This window comes from Nicotiana tomentosiformis, chromosome 9 (assembly GCF_000390325.3).
Source record: "Nicotiana tomentosiformis chromosome 9, ASM39032v3, whole genome shotgun sequence".
Classification (NCBI taxonomy): domain Eukaryota; kingdom Viridiplantae; phylum Streptophyta; class Magnoliopsida; order Solanales; family Solanaceae; genus Nicotiana; species Nicotiana tomentosiformis.
In genome coordinates, this window is record NC_090820.1 from 12,501,280 (window position 1) to 12,521,603 (window position 20,324).

At 36.2% G+C, this 20,324-nt stretch overlaps 3 protein-coding genes across 7 annotated transcripts; 1 reads left to right on the plus strand and 2 right to left on the minus strand.

Annotated features, from left to right (window-relative positions):
* Positions 1 to 76: 76 nt before the first annotated feature.
* On the minus strand, positions 77 to 6,931 carry LOC104096282 (acylamino-acid-releasing enzyme-like). 4 transcript variants are annotated; one of them, XM_070185987.1, is made up of 18 exons: positions 6,780 to 6,931; positions 6,107 to 6,268; positions 5,710 to 6,016; positions 5,396 to 5,617; positions 5,094 to 5,306; positions 4,871 to 4,939; positions 4,424 to 4,562; positions 4,081 to 4,232; positions 3,912 to 3,994; positions 3,228 to 3,349; positions 3,052 to 3,130; positions 2,736 to 2,913; positions 2,298 to 2,358; positions 2,061 to 2,183; positions 1,705 to 1,902; positions 1,146 to 1,214; positions 722 to 798; positions 77 to 568 (listed from the first exon to the last, which is right to left on the minus strand). In XM_070185987.1, the coding sequence occupies exons 2-18, from the start codon at positions 6,255 to 6,257 to the stop codon at positions 505 to 507; spliced, it is 2,307 nt and encodes a 768-aa protein (XP_070042088.1). In that variant the 5' UTR covers positions 6,258 to 6,268; positions 6,780 to 6,931; the 3' UTR covers positions 77 to 504. The 4 variants fall into 4 exon arrangements, with proteins under 4 accessions (XP_070042088.1, XP_070042089.1, XP_018626385.1 ...); XM_070185988.1 differs by having other exon boundaries at positions 2,061 to 2,155; positions 2,306 to 2,358; positions 6,747 to 6,909; XM_018770869.3 differs by lacking the exon at positions 6,780 to 6,931 and adding an exon at positions 6,747 to 6,765.
* A 600-nt stretch (positions 6,932 to 7,531) lies between these two features.
* LOC104096283 (acylamino-acid-releasing enzyme-like) lies at positions 7,532 to 15,341 on the minus strand. 2 transcript variants are annotated; one of them, XM_009602638.4, is made up of 18 exons: positions 15,027 to 15,337; positions 13,918 to 14,093; positions 13,431 to 13,734; positions 13,130 to 13,351; positions 12,720 to 12,929; positions 12,492 to 12,566; positions 12,128 to 12,266; positions 11,799 to 11,950; positions 11,620 to 11,702; positions 11,389 to 11,510; positions 11,199 to 11,277; positions 10,436 to 10,613; positions 9,928 to 9,988; positions 9,688 to 9,810; positions 9,419 to 9,616; positions 9,131 to 9,199; positions 8,181 to 8,257; positions 7,532 to 8,083 (listed from the first exon to the last, which is right to left on the minus strand). In XM_009602638.4, exons 2-18 carry the CDS (start codon positions 14,066 to 14,068, stop codon positions 8,020 to 8,022), a joined length of 2,307 nt encoding a protein of 768 aa, XP_009600933.1. In that variant the 5' UTR covers positions 14,069 to 14,093; positions 15,027 to 15,337; the 3' UTR covers positions 7,532 to 8,019. The 2 variants fall into 2 exon arrangements, with proteins under 2 accessions (XP_009600933.1, XP_033512038.1); XM_033656147.2 differs by lacking the exons at positions 7,532 to 8,083; positions 8,181 to 8,257 and adding an exon at positions 8,284 to 9,052 and having other exon boundaries at positions 15,027 to 15,341.
* A 2,049-nt stretch (positions 15,342 to 17,390) lies between these two features.
* LOC104096284 (NAD(P)H-quinone oxidoreductase subunit N, chloroplastic) lies at positions 17,391 to 19,881 on the plus strand. The gene is made up of 5 exons (XM_009602639.4): positions 17,391 to 17,644; positions 18,616 to 18,980; positions 19,063 to 19,179; positions 19,273 to 19,358; positions 19,528 to 19,881. Exons 1-5 carry the CDS (start codon positions 17,512 to 17,514, stop codon positions 19,580 to 19,582), a joined length of 756 nt encoding a protein of 251 aa, XP_009600934.1. The 5' UTR covers positions 17,391 to 17,511; the 3' UTR covers positions 19,583 to 19,881.
* The last annotated feature ends 443 nt before the right edge of the window (positions 19,882 to 20,324 follow it).

Genomic DNA, 20,324 nt, shown 5'->3' on the forward strand with positions numbered 1-20,324 from the left:
AAAAATTTAATGGCCATAAGCAAAAAGGGGAAAAAAGGAATTTTAAATACTTCATGGTTTGTGCAAAAAGGAGCACTTATCCCTGAAAAAGTGCACTATGCATTTGATTAATAAGAGACATATTTTCAAGTGCTATATAGAGAATTACAAGCAATTTATTAGTATAGTAGTATGATCATGATGAATTTGAGTCAATTATGACCTTCATTTTCTTGGAAGAGCAGGCCGTGAATCTCTAAACATTTTTGTTGCAGAAAGGAAGGAGAGCGGGGAGCAACGGTAAAGTTATCTCCGCGTGACCTATAGGTCATGCGTTCGAGCCATATAAGCAACAATTAATGCTTGCATTAGGGTAGTCTGTCTACATTACGGTAAAGGGCATCTTGCGTTCACTAGGGTAGTCTGTCTACATTACGGTAAAGGGCATCCTGCGTGAACGCAATATGCCGTGTGCACTAGGCTGTCCTTTATTCTTGTTGCAGAAACACTGATTAATGTGGCAATCTATGAGCAGTACTTCTCAAACCACACTCCAATGTTAAGAAAACTTTCAAAGTCTGTTCTTGGTCTGCCAAAAAAGTAAACACATGGCATTAGATCTCACTACATAGCATAACATGAAATTTAATTACACTGATGGATAAGTGGAAAACGGTTATTGATCATCTCAGGTGAGGGAAGAAAACTAGTGCTCAAATTTAGGGGGAAGGAACACAATTACCTATCGAGCTCGTGTATGTCATCAGGAAACATCATCACCTTAACTTCTGCTCCGTTCTCCTTTAATGCTCGCGCATACTGCATCAGACACAGAAGAACAAAACATGTTTACTGAGACACAATGTTTTATCAAACACCAAACTTGCAGGCAAGACGGACTAAAGTTTCTCCATCAGAATGGAAGAGAGCGCGATAGCACTGTAGGAAGTGTTCATATTTGTACGAAAACTTAACTTCATTGTCACAAGATGGTCAAATGAGCTGAATGATTTTTTTATTCAGAGTCCCAATTAATAGGAGAATGGATTCTTTCTTGTTAGACTCGGATAAAATTGGAGAACTCAAGCGACAAAAAGGAGCCAAGGAAGCGATGATTTCCATTGTTATTACGATTTTATGTCCCAAAAAAAAAGAAATGTACATACTTGTAATCCATCAGTAATGGGGACGCGAAGGTCCTGAGCACCTAATAGCATGAGCGTGGGAGCTTTGACCTGCAAGATTACCTCCATGTTAGTATAGGAGCATCGATAAAACAATCTAGTGCCATGTAAATTCCAATATGCACCAGCAAATTGTATGTCTAAAAGGAATTAACTGTAATTTTTTCCCCACCCATTTCCAGTTTCTTTTTGTTTGGATGTCAATGAGAAGTAGAAAGAACAGATGTGAAATGATGACTATAATCTTTGCGTTTCAGTTGCCAAGTTCTACGCTCCTGTCCAATAAAACCTGGTAGCCTTTCTTCAATAAGAATTTAACTTCTTTATCTTGACGGTCACTATCAGATCACCTAAAATTGCCTAACAGATTAACTATAGTTAACCGTCCATCAAAAGAGAGATCATTAGTAACCTAAAAGCAACGCAGGTTACCCTACTACGACATGTTAAAATACATTGATAGTATGAGAAAAATTATACTAGGTTATAAAAGTTTTATTTCTTTTCAACAAAAAACAACCAGCTGATGAAGCATATATACCTTGGATACATGTGAAATGGGGGACTTGTCGTAGAATAGAGCAAGATGTTCAGCTGAAGGTGCTGCTGTAAAGGTTGATTTTGCTTCACTTCCAAATGCCTCAAAATAACACCAATCAGGTATATCAGTTGTACCAACCATTAGCCCAAGGTTGCACACTGGGTTCCTAGCAGCTGCAGCAGCAAACTTGTCCGGTGCCTGCATACGAATGCATGAGTAAGAATAGAATAGTTTTAACTTTTCATATCACCGTATAAACGAAGTATCAGAACGTTTGGTCTAATGGCCACGCGCAAACATTTAGTAGAAGTGGATTTAGGTGTAGTAAAAACAGGTAATTTGTGGAACTATTCAACCTGTCCTATCAAGTGTGTCGTCAAAAATCCTCCATGGGAAATGCCAACAGCAGCAATTTTGGATGGATCGGCAAGTCCCATATCAATGACATGGTCTACGGCTGCAAGTACATCATTAACATCCTGTGGATGTGAAACAATTGAAAGGAACTTAAAAGAATGATTATCATTATGGATAAAAATATGATTGGAGAGAACAGCAATGGGCTGTCGTAAAGAACTTTGGACGAAAAGCACCTGCGTACCCACTCTCCCTGGAAGAGATTGCAATGCTTCCTCACCAAATCCCAGAGAACCTCTGGAAATACCTCAATAAGAAATTGGTTTTGTAATGTAATCAAGATATTGCTTAATTTATAAGATGGCAGTTTGAGCATAAAATATATAGCAAATACTGTTTTGGTAACTCATTTTCCCACGTACAAATCTTATGGTGAATCATGAATGTCAAGATAAAAAAGATAAACTTATATGGAATCTGTCTTTACAAGTTTACAGTTTATCTTAATGTGAGATTTGGACCAAGTGATTTATAACGTAACACACATCTTCTGCTAGTTCAGCACAAGTTATAGTACACTCAAAAGTAAATCTCAATTGTCGACTACTCAAAGACGCCATTTCCTGGCAAGAATCACAGATGCCAAAAAGTAATTAGGCTACTCTTTAACTTACCTGTAACTTACAAGAAGCAAGCTAAATCCAAGCGAGCAAAGGAAAGCTGAAGATTTTGAGAAGCTTGACAACGAAACACAATGAGGACCCCCGTGAAGGACTACGATTAGCGGGTCACATGCATCATGCTTCTTTGATTTGGACGACGCAAAAATAGCTTCATAAGGTTTGCATGCACCTACCATGAATTAGATTCACGCGATAAATTAGAAGCAATGAAACATAAAATTGAGCTAAAAATTAATGTTACATCTGTTGGTTAAAAAAGAGAGATTACACCCACCAAACATTCTTGACATGCTATAATATCACATACCTTTTGTAAGGTTCTCAGAGAAATCTCTAACAGGTACCGGCATTATACAGAACTCCTTGGATGACAGCAAAGACCTCACCTTTGAAGAATCGCAAGAAAATAATTAGGACTGGGCTAGTCTTTATTCGTTGTAGCCTAGCCCAAAAGGGTTTAAACAATGTGGACATTATATTCACCTTTTCGGAACATTTGGTTATGGGGCTTGAGATATCTAGCCAATTCCATCTGGTGTAATCAGAGGCATTCGTGACAAGACAACCATACTTGATTTCAGGAACATCAACTGGACTGCTACATACTTCAAAGATATAAACAACATCAGAAGACTCTCTTGGTTTTTGATTAGGCAATACATTTTCAAGCATATCAAACAGAAGATTTCAGGTGTCAACCCCGACTCTTTTTTTGACAAGTTAAAATGTCAGCTTAAATGAGCAACATGGTTAGTAAAGAGAGTCATATAGCCGACCCACAACTTGCTTGGGATTGAGGCAAAGTTGTTTTTGTCAGTTAAAAAGTCTTTTTATTACATAGGGGGTAGGGGAAGGGGAAATGGGGGAGGGGATTACAAGGTGGGGAATCGAACTCTCACCAACAGAGGCGGACCTATGCTATACCAAGAGGGGTCACCACCACCCGTAAAGTTCGGCAAAAATTTCAGGTATATATATATATGTCTTTAGAAAATAGTGATATATTAGTAGTGGACACCTTCTATACAAAGCATATTTTGGTTGAATCCAAAAGTGCACCCCTAACCTTCAATCCTGGGTCCACCTCTGCTCTCTAGTAAGATAAAAATTCAGGTTTCCAACCAACTGAGCTACTAATTAGATTCCCCAGTCGACATTGACTCTTACCTGCAATTATATTGTCACCATCTAGAGTAAGGACATCCCATGAAAACTCTGATGTGCTAGGGCTGATTCGTGATACGTCTCCACTGAAAGTAATGAGCATGTGGTTGAACACAGAGGAAGATATACAACATTTGAGTACGATGGAGATAGAATGGTCTCCCCGCTTTACCTCAAGACATCCACGGTCAGTATAACTAGGGTGCTGCCCCAGGCAGATGATAAAACCATAGTGCGTCCATTAGAAATCCACGGGTTACTAAGAATATTTGAACAGTATAACCCAGGGAAGCTTCCATCTTCAGCACACATCACAACAGGAACCTATACATGTCATTGAACACCAATAAGCACATGGTTTATCTAATAAGCTTGATTAAGTGAAACAACAAATTTAAGAACTCAGAAAATGGAAAAGGTGAAATAATTATGCCGTCAGTGTGTTCAATTCAACAAGAGTAGTAAGTGACAAGGTTCAACCACATACAACATGTGCGCAAAGCAGAAAAACATACAACATCAACAATTTTGTTATGTGGACGTGGCTCTGCATCAATGGACCAATCAATTCTATGGAGTGAATCTGTTGCATTATGTGCTCCGGAATCTACAGCACTTCTTGAAGCTAAAAACACCAGGAACTTTCCATCTGGGCTGAGAATTTAGAAACCAAAAATGGGGTTGTCAGATTTTATGTTATAGTTCGAAAAAGTTATTTAATTAGACTTTACAATTGATGTTTTCCACTAGGCTATGCAACCATATCACCTTTTTATCTATTAAAGAAAAAGTAAGCCAGGGAAATAAAATGCATGGGCCTCTCAAAGTGAACTTCTGAATTGTTTTCTTTTTATTTCTCACCTATTTCTTATTTCCTTTATTTCTCGTTACTCCTCCATTTTTGCTTTCTTCTTTTGTTGGTAGGAGTTGTTGAGAGCCAACAATTCAAAAAGTAGACATACCTAAAACGAGGGAAGAATGTACTACTTATGCTTTCTGTCAGCAGAACTGCCGATAGGTTTGCATCCGTTCTGAAGACGGAAAAAAATGAAATTACAAGAACATCAAAGAAATTTTATCAATAAATACTTGGTCGGTTCAGTGGAAATAGAAATGAATGTTTTAGCGTAAGCAAGATGTCGAAATCTTTGAAAAAAGAAGGCTTCTTTAGAGCAAGCAACCTACCCAGATTGTTCTGGTTCTGATCTAAAAGAAGGAGCTCTAACAGCATACAAAGAACAAGGCCTATTAGTGCAGTATTTGATACCAAACTTTCTCGTCCCTGATCGCCACCCGACAAAAACTAGATATTGTAGTGAGTCCTTTGCTGATGGAGACCAAATAACTTGTCCAACACTCACTGACTTCTCTATTCCATCTACAGCGCGTACCTCGCCACTGCAGAATGTTGCATTAAAGGGTTCCCTCATCAAGTTTAAATGATAAAGTTTTCCAAAACTACTTTAACAGATATCAGCTATATTAACCTGTTAATGTTGATTACGAAAAGCTTAGGTAGTCTTTTCCCTGCATATGCTTCGCCCCAACCCTCTTCCCAATCCCCTTGACCTTTCCAGTTATTACAATCTTTATCTGGACAATTCCCTTTCTTGTCACCAACACATGTAAATGCCGGTTTTGCAGAAACAGGCTCCTCAGCAACATAAGCAATCAAAGTTTCGTCAGAATTCCAGGAAATCCCCTCGAACCTGAGACAGGCAACCGATAGAAATAACAACTAATGACTGCTAATGCTATTACCACAGGATACAGTACTTTTTTGGATAGCAAATAAAGTTACCATCCATCTGAATATACAGATCCGTGTATAGATGAAGGAACATGAAACTCCTTTTCCACCTGAGATGAACTCCAAATCTCGAAGCGAGTAGGAGAATCACTTTCAGCATTTCGAACAATAAGAAGTTTTGAACCTGATGGAGAGGGAACCATCAAAGATGCTGTCCACATCTCAATAGGGAAAGCAGCCCAATGAAATTGTACAGAATCATCTCTTTCTTTGGCAATGTGACTATATGATACATATCTCCTTTTCTTGTTTTCCAAGAGATTAGGTTGGCTAATTGAGAACATAACCTGTGAGCCTCCTGAACCGCGAAACAACAAAGAACATAACGAGTCATCTTTTGTACATATTTATTCCTTAGAAGAACTAGAGAGAACCAAAGTAGCAATACCAGTGTTAGATTTTAAAGTCCACGCCTTCTCAATTGTTGGGATTTCAGTAAACTCTTTGAGTAATGTAGACTGAGAATAGTATTCTTCTTCTGAAAATGCATCTAAACCAACAGGAATATCTTTGAGAGGGCTTGCTCCTGAATTTTCCATTTGCAAGCAAACTGACAAAATTCAATTATGGTTAGGCAGAACTAAAATAACAAGAACTACAATTATGTGATAATTTGCTTTAGAGAACTACAAGAGACGGATATCCATTATTGGTTTCAATGTCTATCGTTCACCAAGATATCAGCAACAACAACCCAGTATAATCTCAAGAGTGAGGTCTGGGGAAGGTAGTGTGTACGCAGACCTTACCCCTACCCTGCGGGGTAGAGAGAGGTTGTTTCCGATAAAACAATCTGATCACGCCTCACTTTCATTACTCTTGATACCTACTTTTAACAAAGAAAAAGAATCAATTCCTTCAACCTTCTTTCTTTTGCAGCATTCTAACTGTAATATTTTAGGACTGTTCAGCTCATTCTGAATATAAAAAGATAATTCTTGGCTAGCAGACACAAAGAAAGAGGAGAAAAACTTAATGACAAAATTATGCATATACAGACACACAGTATATATGATACTCATAGTCACACATGCAGATAAAGATAAACCAAGAAAGCTTACATGGAGAATGAAAAATGATCTAGCTGATAATAAGTTGAGGAGAATTGGAATGAAAATGGAGGAAAGGAGAAGAGTAGAGTAGCAGCAGAAGTGATCAGTTTGTCACTAAATTCCAATGTTTTTGTTTTGTCCATTTATTATGTCCCACTTGCCAAAGAGCATCTATAATTGACTTTCTTTATTCATTTCCTCTGAGTGTCTCATCATTCTTACTGTGTCAGTACTCGGGCAATAATTTTAACTCAAAATTGGAAATATATATTCCTTATATCTGGATAAGTCTTATTAATTTAAGCTGCATTTGATGTTTAAGGATAAAAATAATTGATCTCTATTCAATAAATTATGCATCGGAATATTATTTTGATACTTTAGTATAAAGTATCCCTCCACTCATTTGAATAATGTAATATGTTTCATTCTAAACTACTTCCTCTATCCTAATCTCTTTGATACCAATATCATGAATTTTTAGCTAAATCAGGTTAGATTAATTCTTTAGAGAACTTAAATGTCAGTATTTTGCTTCAACTAAGATTTAGCAAACAAGTACACCTATTTTGTGAGCAAAACTAGCAAGAAACTATACATGAATCAAATAGTATATTACAATTTTCATTTTTCACTTGATAAGACTAAAAACGAAATCATATTAAGCTAATAATACCTTTTATTATGTTGTTAAAAAGTTGAAAGATCATATCTTTCTTTAAATTGATGTTATTTAACTTTGTACATATACCAAATAGAAATTGGAGATAATATCATCAAATATTAGTATTTAAAAAATCTTACAACTCCTGTCTATCTGCAGTTCACAATACAGTTGGAAAATTTTACAATCTGTTCTTGCGTATGAGAAATACTATATAAGAAACTGTTAACAAATCTTGCTCCCATAAATGAAGAAAAAGTCCTTTTGATGATTTATTGAACTGTACAACGAAAGCAACTGTCAGTTTATTTTACATACATTTTGAGTTTGACAATGAGTGCTGAATGGCCAGTCACTGCAGAGGTCAAATATATATATATGACAACTTTCCTTAGGTAAAACATGTTATTAGAGTGTTCATATCTTCAACTCAGATGCGAGCTTGAACGTCAACGAGAGGAGTATAATCGTCGTTCTTCTTGAGTGGAAGATCTGAAATTTGACCTGCAAATCACTTCATCTTCTTCTTGCAAGTGAGAGTGGAGGAATGTATGAAATCTCTGCCAAGATATGAATAATATATGTCTATTTGCAATGCTTCTTAAACCACACTCCAATATTAAGAAAGCTTTCGAAGTCAGACTGTGGTCTGCAAAAAGACAGAAACAGGTTAAGTTTCGAAGGGAAAACAATATCAAACTCAGCACTACCAAGGATGCACATAAATTGGTTCAGGACTATCCTACCTATCAATTGCGTGATTGTCCTCGGGAAATACCAGCACTTTGACCTCAGTTCCTTTCTCCTTCAATGCACGTGCATACTGCGTGCAACGAAAGGAAAAGCATTTACTTTCTGAAATTATACATCTTATAACATGGACTAACCACAATTCACTTATTCATGTTTCTAAATTGATATTCATTACATAGTTGATTGAGACTGACTTGTTCAAGAAAAGTCCTTTCTAAAAAAGATTACTGATAAATAGAAAAAGAATAGCATTACTTGCCTTAATGTAGAGCCAGTCACTGGATATTCTTCTAAACAATATAATCATACTAGGAATTAATGGTGAAAAATGAAAAATATATCATCATTGTGGGAATCTATGTTACATGGACTCAACTATCTGGTATGGGTCTGTGTAAGTATCTAATATGGCGTGTTCAGGTTTTCGCTAATATTTTGTGTATCTTCAAGAATCTGCATAAAACCCACACTCATGACACACCCGCTCAATGCAGGTACATTAAAGCAAATGAATGATCCTTGCAATGTACAACAACAAACCCAGTATAATTCCACAAGTGGGGTCTGGGGAGGGTAGTGTGTACGTTGACCTTACCCCTACCTAGTGAAGGTAGAGAAGTTGTTTCCAATAGACCCTCGACAAGGGGCGAAGCCACCTTTTTCAAAGGGTTGTCAACTGACCACCCTTCACCGAAATATTACGAAAAATTACACTGTGTATATAAGTAAAATATTGCTTTTAGATGTATAAAATATATATTGAACGCCCTTTGTTGAGAATTTTTTTTAGTTCTTTCAAGTCTGAACACCCTTGGAAACATTTCTGGCTTCGCCATTGCCCTCGACTATACATGATAATACAAACCTGTCAATATCATGTTGAGAATGAAATGTAAACATGTATTAATATAAGAAGTAAGACGAAGACGATAATAAATCTTACTTGCAATCCTGTACATATTGGTACACGGAGGTCCTTGGCACCTAACAGGAAGAGTATAGGAGTTTTGACCTGCAACATTAGAATAACAAAGATGTAAGGAATGATTTCAGAAATATAGGATCCAGAAAATTGCATCCATAGGTACATGATTTACTTCTTATACAACTATTACCAGTTATCCCTGAAATCTAGAAAACATAATATTTCAAGTTTTACTCTATAATGGGAAACACGGTTGTGTAAAATGGAAAGCTTTTTCAAATCAACATTTTGTTGGTTACAGCAGACCTTGGAGATGTGTGATATCGGTGATTTGCTGTGAAAGACAGCAAGGTGTTCAGATGAAGGAGCTTCAGCATACATCAATTTTCCCTGTTTTCCAAACGTCTCCGCATAGCACCAATCAGGGATATCAGCTGTACCAACCATCAAAGGAAGGCTGCAAACAGGATTCCTTGTAGCTGCTGCAGCAAACTTGTCTGGCGCCTGAATAAACAGTAGCAAATGAATAGATTGTAGAAACCATAATTAAGCCAATATTTGTAGAACTAGTAGACCTGGCCGATCAAGTGTGTCGTCAAGAATCCACCATGGGAGCCGCCAAGCACGGCTATTTTAGCTGGATCTGCGAGTCCCATATTAACAGCATGATCTATAGCAGCTAGCACATCATTAACATCCTGCTCACATTTATATATCAAAAATTACAAATGAGGAAGAACATTTTTCAGTTTCAAATCCTTAATAAGAAAGAAACTTTTATGCGAAAGAAAAAGAAGAGGACCGCAGAAAAGTACCTGTGATCCAATTTTCCCTGGAAGAGATTGCAGTGCTTCCTCACCAAATCCCAAGGAGCCTCTAAGATAAGGTAATAAAAAGAAAGGGAACTTAATCGCGGTGATAACTGTCGCTTAGCCTAACACAAAGTACCTCAATTAAATGTTTCTAGAACAGTAGCAAATCTATATATGCACTTTGTCTGGCTTGGATTGCCTCAAACAAGAGAGTAGCAATTACTTTAGTATTTGTCTGGTCTGGATTGCCTACAAGGAAAAGGTCTCATTCTCGAAAGTCAAACCAAATAGGAATAGGTATTACAAGTTGATAATTAGATTGAACAGCAATTTCCCTCAATATCTTGAGGAAATTCTGAAACTTTAGGAGTTTTTATTTTTGATGAGCTTTGCTTTTCAATTTATGGGGTTGAACATTCATCAAGCTATTTCATATGCATTACTAGTATTTCATCATACTCAAATAAATTTCAGCATCCTTCAGAAGTCAGGAGGCATGAAAGTTTCTCACCTATAATTAACAATCAACAAGCTATAACCAATTGAGGAAAGGAAAGCTAAGGACTTAGAGAAGCTTGATAATGAAATGAAGTGAGGACCCCCATGAAGGACAACGATTAGCGGATCACACAGATTATGGCTCTTAGACTTGGAGGATACGAAGATAGCCTCATATGGGTTGCCGGCACCTGAAAAGAATTAAACTTGGTCGTGATTACAGTTATAGAAAATTATTATAGATCACTAATTTGGAAATTGACTTGGCAAATCGCACAAAAGCTCATAAGCATGCAGAGTTTCATATGATAAACCTCCCGCTCAAGCTCCAAGGGAATTACTAACCCTCATCAAACATTTGCAATGAGTGACCAAGAAAAATAGACAGAGCCATCAACAGTTCATTCGCTCATCCTAACACATAGTTAAATAACACTATTGACTAATATTCAATATTGCTGTAAAAACATTCTTTCTTTGTAGTTCTCTGACACTAATATGTCAGTTAATCAAGATGTATATGCTATATGTCAGTTAAAAGTGTAGGATAGTACAATGTCTTTTCATCTGGACATAAGTGCATAAGGTTAAAGCAAGAAGTTGATACAACAACAACAACAAACCCAGTATAATCCCACAGGTGGGGTCTGGGGAGGGTAGTGTGTACAAAGCAAGAAGTTGATCTCCCCAACATAAAAGGATCTCTCCTCAAAACTTAAAACGCCCATGTGCACATCTATAAGCAAGTTTTTAGTCGGATCATGACGAATTAGTACCTTTTGTAAGGTTCCCGGAGTCATCTCTGACTGGAATTTTAATAATACTAAATTGGCAGGATGACAGCAGAGAAATAACCTGTGAGCATCATAGATGGATATGGATATCAGAAATGTTATTCTCACAAGTAAACACCGAGCAGAACAATCAGCATGATACGTTAGTTAATGAACAAACAAAAAAAAGAACCTTTTCAGAGCATCTATATATGGGACTTGAAATATCTAGCCAACTCCATGAGGCCTCCGCAGATGATTTTACGACAAGGCTACCGTACTTGATTTCAGGAACATCAGCGGGACTGCTACAGACTTTGAAACAGATAAATATCAGCTTTATTCAAATTGGATTGATCAGAATAAACAAGTATATGAATAATACAAAGATAAACACTTTGTGCAAAATAGATGCGAGTCTTACCAGCAACAATGTTATTGCCATCTAGTGCAAGCAAGCTCCAAGAAAAGTTCGAATTTTCTGGGCTAATGCGTGACACCTTTCCACTATAGATTAACAAGAAATCATTAGTCCAGAGAAAATTCAAAGAAATCCGTGACACCATAATGTTAGTGAAAAATAGTCACATTAGCCTTAGTTACCTCAACACATTCACTGAAAGTATTACTTCAGTGCTTCCCCAGACAGAAGATAAAATCATGGTATATCCATCAGAAAGCCAAGGTTTTCTTAGCAAATTAAAACAGTAAAGGCCGGGGAAACAGCCATCTTCGGGGCACATCACAACAGGAACCTGCAGTTGCCACATAAGAACGAAAAAATGAAAAATAGTAACAATGAACTAATTAGTCTATGGGAGATTTTTCCAATATTAATAAGAGTATTAACTTTATAATGAAAGTAACAATGAACGATCATTGACTAGCCTCAAAGTGCTGATATAAGTTAGTAAAACAGAGACAGAGCATACCACATCAACAATATCAGCATCTGGACTTGGCTTCACATCTGGGGACCAATCAATTCTATGAAGTGATTGAGTTGCAGAATGTACCCAAGAGTCTACGGAACTTTTTGCAGACAGAAACACAAGGGCCTTTCCATCTGGGCTGGAAAATTCAGTAAAACTAATAGCTAGTTTAACTTTTTCAAACAAACTTAACTTTAGAAACTATACAAGATAGTGACAGATCCTTTATGAAGCTATTGTTGATTCCCGATAATAATCAAATAAGAGCGATATGAGACTAAGTAGCAACATGCTTTCACTAATTCCATAGTTACTTATTCATCTACATGTCTCGTCTTTCTAGCATCTGTATAAGCAGACATACCTGAAACGAGGAAAGAATGCACTACTTATTCTTTGTGTCAGCTTAACAGGAGATGCTTCTTCACTTGCATTAGTTCTGAAATTGTAAAAATTCCATCAAACATGTAGGAGAATAAATGAAAAATAAAGAAATTCTCCCTAGCTCGGCCGGCTGTGCACTATATTCACACAGGAAGAGTTGCAGCTGATCCAAAACATTTTCATCTGTAAAAAGTAGCAAGTTACATACCCAGATTGGTGATCTTCTGATTTTGAAAATGGAGCTCTAACAGCGTACAACGCACACGGCCTATTATAGCAATACTTAATGCCCAACTTTCTAGTATCTGATGGCCACCCAACAAAAACCAGATATTGTTGCAAGCTTCCCGAAGCTGGAGCCCACACAACTTGTCCAACACTAAGTTTCCTTGTTCCTTCAACAGGATGTACTTCTCCACTGCACAAATTTATATTTGTCCAGAGAAATCAAATATTTACCCTTTAGACTGATATAAGCACTTATTTTGGTAATAATGATGATATGAGTTGAGCTTAATGAAAGGAATGCGGATTCATATCGCCAACCCCAACTTATTTGGGACTGAAGTGTAGTTGTTGTTGTAGACTGATATAAGCAGACAATATAAGTTATGATACCTGTTAACATCGATAACAAAAATAGCAGGTTCTGTTTTTCCAGGGTAAGTTTCCCCCCAGTCCTCTTCCCAATCACCTTGACCTTTCCAGCTACCACATTCCTTATCTGTAGAATTCCCTTTCTTGTACCCTAAATGATTAAACACGGGCTTAGAGGGAGTCGGCCCCTCAGCGACGTACGCAATAAAGTTTTCATCATTATTCCAAGAAATTCCCTCAAACCTGCATTGACAAATTCTAACTAACACCATATGATGGTGAAGTGAAAAATCAGAGACCTCAAGCAGGTAAGATATTTTACCATCCATCCGAATATACAGAGCCATGGACAGAGAGCGGGACATGAAACTCCTTCTCGACTTGAGATGGACTCCAAATCTCGAATTTGGTTGGAGAATCATTTTCAGGATTTCTAACAACAAGAAGCTTTGAACCTGAAGGTGATGGAACCATTATCGACCCGCTAGGCATCTCAATAGGGAAGGCAGCCCATTGAAAGCTTACACCATTTGTACTTCCCTTCGAAATATGACTAGATAATATGTATCTCCTGTTTTTGTTGGCAAGGAGATTTGACTGGCTGATTGAGAACATACACTGAGAACCTTTTTATGCAGCAAAAAACAAAAAAGGGTCATTCAGCAGCTTTGAAGAACAACAATTCTTCTCTCTTAAAAGTAGAAAAACAATAATTCACGAATAGATATTCTTTATCCTCAGAGTCTATATTGTCATTTTTATCATCAAAAGTTAGTATATTAAAAATGATGGGAAAAACGGATTCATACCACTGGTAGATGTGAAAGTCCATGCCTTGTCAATGGTAGGGATACTAGCAAAATCTTGGAGCAAAGTAGACTGAGAAGAGTATTCTTCCTCTGAGGTTTCATCCAAACCTAGAGGGTATCTTTTGAGAGGGCTGGCTTCAGCACTTTCCATTTCTGAGCAAACTTACAAACGTCATCTAGAAATTGGCACACAACAAAGGACCAATCAATATAGAAAAAATAATAGCATCAAGTCGTTTTTTTAGCTTATAATCATGAAAAAAAAAGAGAAACACCACAATGTATAGGCATGCAATCAACGTGAAGACCAATAACTGAAACAATAATGGAAAAAATCCTGATAAGGAGCGTTTCCCCCTTTAATAGACCTCACGCAGCGCGAATTCAAATTAGCCGAGGCCCCAAAGGGGATATTGGACACCAGGGAAAACAAAAAAAAAACGCGAAAACAATACTTGAAACAAAGAAACTGTACTTAATTTTCCTGATTACAGCACCTTTTCATGACCCTCAATATCATAGGTGCTCATGACAACCCAAAAACACTCTTCTTGATCGTAATAGTAACAAATAAGCTTAATTGTAAATGTACACAGTAGAATTAACCATTTAAACATGATTCTTAATAACTTGTCAAGCATAAATCCTTGGTGCACCAAATGGATACTATGCAGAAACTCTCACCAAATGTGCACCAATTTGGTACGCAGACTAAATTATCCCGGGATTATAGATCCCTAGACTAATTTATCCCACATGGGATAAAATAATACCAAGTTTGATGGGATAAAGTGGGATTAGCTGGGATATTCACGATTAAGTCTGGGACTAAGTTTATACTATGGTTGACGGTATAAATTTATCCCGACTAAACATAGTCTAAATTTAGTACCGCACTTTATCGTACCTTATCCTTATCCCGCGTATCAAATGACCCCTAAACAAAACCTAAGAGAGAGACAGTACAGATAATTGAGCAAACAGTAAACTTGCAGACTTAATCAACATCATGAATACACAAAAACGAATGCAATCTACTGTCTAATATAACAATATACATGCATAAGGTAACATATTGAGAACCACAGAGATAAAGAGAGAGAATTTACAAGAAGGGCCAAAAGGGGTCTGAAGGATAGCTGCTTGAAATGGACAATTCCAGAGAGAGATGAACAGGGCAATGAGAACTGTCAACTGAGTAGGAAATGAATAGTCGGAATTAGTTGAGGAGCGCGCATATAACAAAAGGGTGGCAGAGTAATAGTGTTAGCAGCTCCAGTGGTGAATCTTGGTACTCTAAATTGGTGTACTAACATATTCCTCATGTTCCAAGATTCTTTATTTTTCAATCTGAATAAGACTCATGTCAAATAATTTGCCAATCATTTGCTTTGTGAATTTCTGTTAAAGATAAGAGGAAGATAATATATTCCTCATGGTCCAAGATTCTTTTTCTTCCCCATGATTTTCTCATTTTCCTTTTTTTTTTTTTTAAATATAAACTTGAAAATCACTTTTGTCCTTATATCGTCCTTATAGTATTATTTTTCAATTGTAATTGAAAAGATTAATGGATTATTACGGGCATGTATGGATATGGATTCCCATATATTTTTTGAAAAAAATATTTTGGTGAAGTTTGATTTGAAATTAAAAATTTGTTTGGACATGAATTTTGGCAAGTTTTGACATGTTAAAAAGTCTTTTTTTCCAGCTAATAAGTCCCAAATTGTCATGATTTGGCCCAAAAAGAGATCTTAAGCTATATTGGGGGATTTGCAGTCGTACCCTATATTTGTGTCACCTTTTAACATGTACCCTATTTTTTAAAATTATTGATTTGATAGTCATCTCACAAAAAATCCGTAATAATATGACAATTACACCCCTGACGAAAGATATAAAACGATTTCCTCCTCTCCTCTCAGTAACTTAATTAGAAACTCGTCCAGATTCATCTTCAGAATCACACTTGTATGAAGTTGTTTCACCTTGAAGCTAAAACTTCATGCTAATATAGCATGGGGTTGTTTCATATTGAAACTAAAACTTCATGCTAATATAGCATGAAGTTATTTCACATTAAAGCTAAAACTTCATGCTAATGCATGCTGAAGTTATTTATCCTGCAGTCTATAGTTTTGTCATGAATTTTATCCGAAACTTCAGTCTAAGCATGCTGAAGTTATTTAGTTCATTTGCTAAAACTTCAGACTAAACATGCTTAAGTTATTTAGTTCATTTGCTAAAATTCAGACTAAACATGCTTAAGTTATTTAGTTCATTTGCTAAAACTTCAGACTAAACATGCTTAAGTTTTTTAGTTCATTTGCTAAAACTTCAAACTAAACATGCTTAAGTTTTTATCTTGTAGTATGTAATTTTCTAATGAGTTTTTGCTAATGCATGCTGAAGTTATTTAGTTCATTTGCTAAAATTTCAGACAAAATATGCTGAAGTTATTTAGTTCATTTGCTAAAATTTCAGACTAAATATGCTGAAGATTTTTAGTTAATTTCTATAACTTTAAGCTAAACATGCTTAAGTTTTTGTCTTGCAACATGTAATTTTCTAAAGAGTTTTTGCTAATGCATGCTAAAGTTATTTAGTTCATTTGCTAAAACTTCATACCAAAACATGCTGGAGTTTTGCAACGCAGTCTACAATTTTGTCATGAATTTTATCCGAAATTTCAGTCTAAACAAACTGAATTTTTTTAGTTTATTTGCTAAAACTTTAGCCTAAACATGCTTAAATTTTTGTCCTGCAGTTTGTCAATAGTCTTTTATTAAAGAAGGGCAAAATCATCTTTTTAAAACGCTTTTAACATAAAAATGGGTATGGATGCAAACGAAAAAATAAAACGGGTATAAGTTACAAAGGAGAGACCAAATAGGGTGCCCCATGCAATTTTTACGCTATATTTGGTATTTGAAGTTTTGGTTTTCAAAATCTCCCAAAAACTAGATTAATTCTATAAATAAACACATATTTCAAAATTTCTTTAGAAAAAAGCTTCCAAAACTTATGGCCAAATGCAATAGTGTAACATTTTAATAATATAATATATGTATCATGCAATAGTGTAACATTTTAATAATATAATATATGTATCATATCAGAGACCTCCCGTCACGTTTCGCTCCATCACACTGACATCCCTCGTGGTTTATGGTATTACGACTACCTTCCTTATTTTGATTTCTTTATAACAATTTTTTTTAATTTATTTATTATAAATATAAAAATTAAGATATGACAAGTTTGCCATATTAAAAATAATTTCTTTTTTCTTTCAAAAATTTCGATCTTACTCAAACTTTCTCATCCATTTTTTGAGTAAATATATACTCATAATAAAAGGATGGGAATTGTTTTTCTTTTTTTCTTTTTTTTTTCCCTCGAAATTTTCCATTTCCCTCAAACTTTATCATCTATATAAATTGAGTGGTAAGGAAGAAAGTAGACATCTTAGTCAAGACAAGAGTATTGGAAGGCTGTTGCTCATAGCTAAAAAGATAGTAGTCTTGTACTCTTGTTCCATTTCTATGGTCCATTTTCTCATTAGTGGTTGTTGTAGCTACTCCCACAAACATGGCAACTGCTGCCTCAACTCTCTCCTATGCCTTCAGCAGCAGCAGCAGGTTCTTGATCAAGAATAATGGCTATTCTCGCCACCGTCCAAATGTCACATTATCCACTGAGGAACAACCATGTTCCTCTTCAGGTCATTCCCCTGAACCTCGTCTTCGATACACTTCTGTTATAGTATACATTGTTCTATTATGCTCGAGGTTGTAGACGAGGCCCAGGGGCGAAGCTATGTGTGGCTAAGGGTGGTCAACTGAATCCCCTTAGCTGACAAATTATACTGTGCGTAGGTTAAAGTATTACTTGTTAGTAATCAAAAAATAGACTTCGAACACCTTGCATAGCCTACTGGCAAAAGGTATTCAAATTTTGAACACAATTTTTTGGTTCGCTACTAGACGAGGGTTTATCGGAAATAACTTTTCTACTTCACACAAGTATGAGTAAGGTCTCTGTTAATTCCACCCTCCCCGGACCCCACTTGTAAGATCATATTGGGTATGTTGTTGTTGTTGTCCGCTCGTGATCGTAGACATAATCGGCCTAACAATGTAAATTTACAATGTCTAGTTATTGTTTTCATCAGCATTATTGTATTTTATTGTCCTGTCTCAATCAATAGACACACAGTCAACCCACAGACCACAGTTACAATGGAGTACCGGTTACCGTATTTTTTTTTTTTTTTATAATCGAGAAATTTCTAGCGCGTGTGGCTTATGGTTCGAAATTCAGTAGATAATGGGTCCGCCCCTCTATTCTTTTCCACTTAAATACTAGACTTTTTGTCTGCAGCAGGGTTCGTACTGGTGATGTGCACCTAAATTCTACACTTTTGTTTTCACCACTAGACCTACTGATGCCATTGCTTCAATTGTGGTTTAGTCTTTTTAACTCTTTAAACTTACCATGACTCACTTCCAAAAAAATTATGTAGGCAGGGAACAAGAGATGGTTGTAAATATACATGTCAATCATTTATTTATGACAAATAAACCAAAGCCTTATTTTTTACAAAGTCATAAGTAAATATGGTGGTTTTCATTATGGTGCCTTTGTTCTTCCCCCCTTGTACTATGAAAATTTGAACTAAAATGACATTTGCAGCCTGCTATCAAGGGGCACTACTGTCTTACGGTCTGCAAAAGCAACGAGTACAGATAAATTGCACGTCAAAGACTATGACAATGAGAAGACTGAGATCAGTGGGAAGACAAAAGAAAACAGTAGTTAGATGTAGCATTGAACTTGAGGACTTCATAGGTGGAGATCTCATTAAGTTGGATTTAGGCCAATGGTTATCAGATGTTGAAGAACACAAAGCCTTAGCAATTTATTCTCCACACGAAGGCGGTTATGAAGGGCGCTACCTTACACGTCTTAAATACCAAGGATATCATTTCTTGGATCTTTCTGCTCGTGGCCTCGGTGATCCTGAAACCACTCTTACTAAGTTTCACCCTGTCTGCCCTGTAAGTTATAGTAATTTGCGCGCAATATGCTTATTCTCAAATACAATCTGATTGACTTGCACTTGCAATAATGATGTTGCAGGCGCATGTTGGGAAGCAACCAATAGCTAGATGGTATTTTCCTCCAGAAGTTGATTATAGGCTTTCTTTACTTCCTCCAAATGCCAAAGGACTAGTGGTTTGGATAATAGAAGCCAAGGTTAAATCAACCTCTTAAAATGTGCATAGTCTTATTATTTTGTTAGCTGTATTTTGGCTAGATCTGTTAACTTCTTGACTTAAAACTGTTCAGGTATTATCCAAGGCAGAGCTGCAGTTTCTTGCTTTACTTCCAACGCTTCGTCCTAAAGTAAAGGTCATCGCAGAGTGTGGTAACTGGTAAGGCTTCCCTTTTCATATACTTCGTCGTTGAACAACATTATATGCAACAGCTACCTGGAATTAGGACAAGTATTTTACTATAGAAAGTTCATGTTTATATTTGAATATATAGGAGCCTTTTATATTTTGATTCATTACATGACAATTCTATTTATGGAATGTACAGGAGAAAGTTCATGTGGAAGCCACTCAAGGAAATTGCAGGTTTATCTCAATCATAGGAATAATAAGTCCACCATATTGGAACTTGACTATGCTTTTTCTGGGCCGAGGGTCTCTCAAAAACAGTCTCTATACCTTCATAAGGTAGGGGTAAGGTCTGCGTATATACTATCCTCCTCAGACCTCACTTGTGGGATTCAATGGGATCGTCGTTGTTGTTGTTGTTGTTGTATATTGGAACTTGAAACTATAACATAGACATTTGCTTAAGGTGTTGCAAATGTATACATCAATGTATATGAAGTTCAGCAAAAATTTCAGATGCTACCTTATATATAATCATGCATTTTCCCTCCCATTTTCTTTCTGATTAATTAACTAAACCACTATGTTATGGCACCCTTGCATCATCCCATAGTCAACTTTCCAACTGTGCTAACTACATATGTTTGAAAGATTCTATCAATGAACCAAATTTGCTAAGTAATCTAAATTCAAGTTCATTTGTAGTATATAAACTCATTTGTTGTTGAAATATGCAATCAGAAACCTCCTTTAGTAAGTATTAAACAATTTACTTGACTTATCCCTATGCCCATGTCTATCTGTAAAAAGAAGAATAATGTTCAGCCAACCAGATTAACAATTAAAACTTCTAACTAGTATTACAGCTCGAGCAATTGGCGATTAATATTAAAGAAAATTAATTATAAAAGATTGTTATCTTATTTGTTTGAGCACATTAAGTTGTTATTATTAGTACACAACTTCCTTTGTTCTAATATTAAAGACATTCTTCCT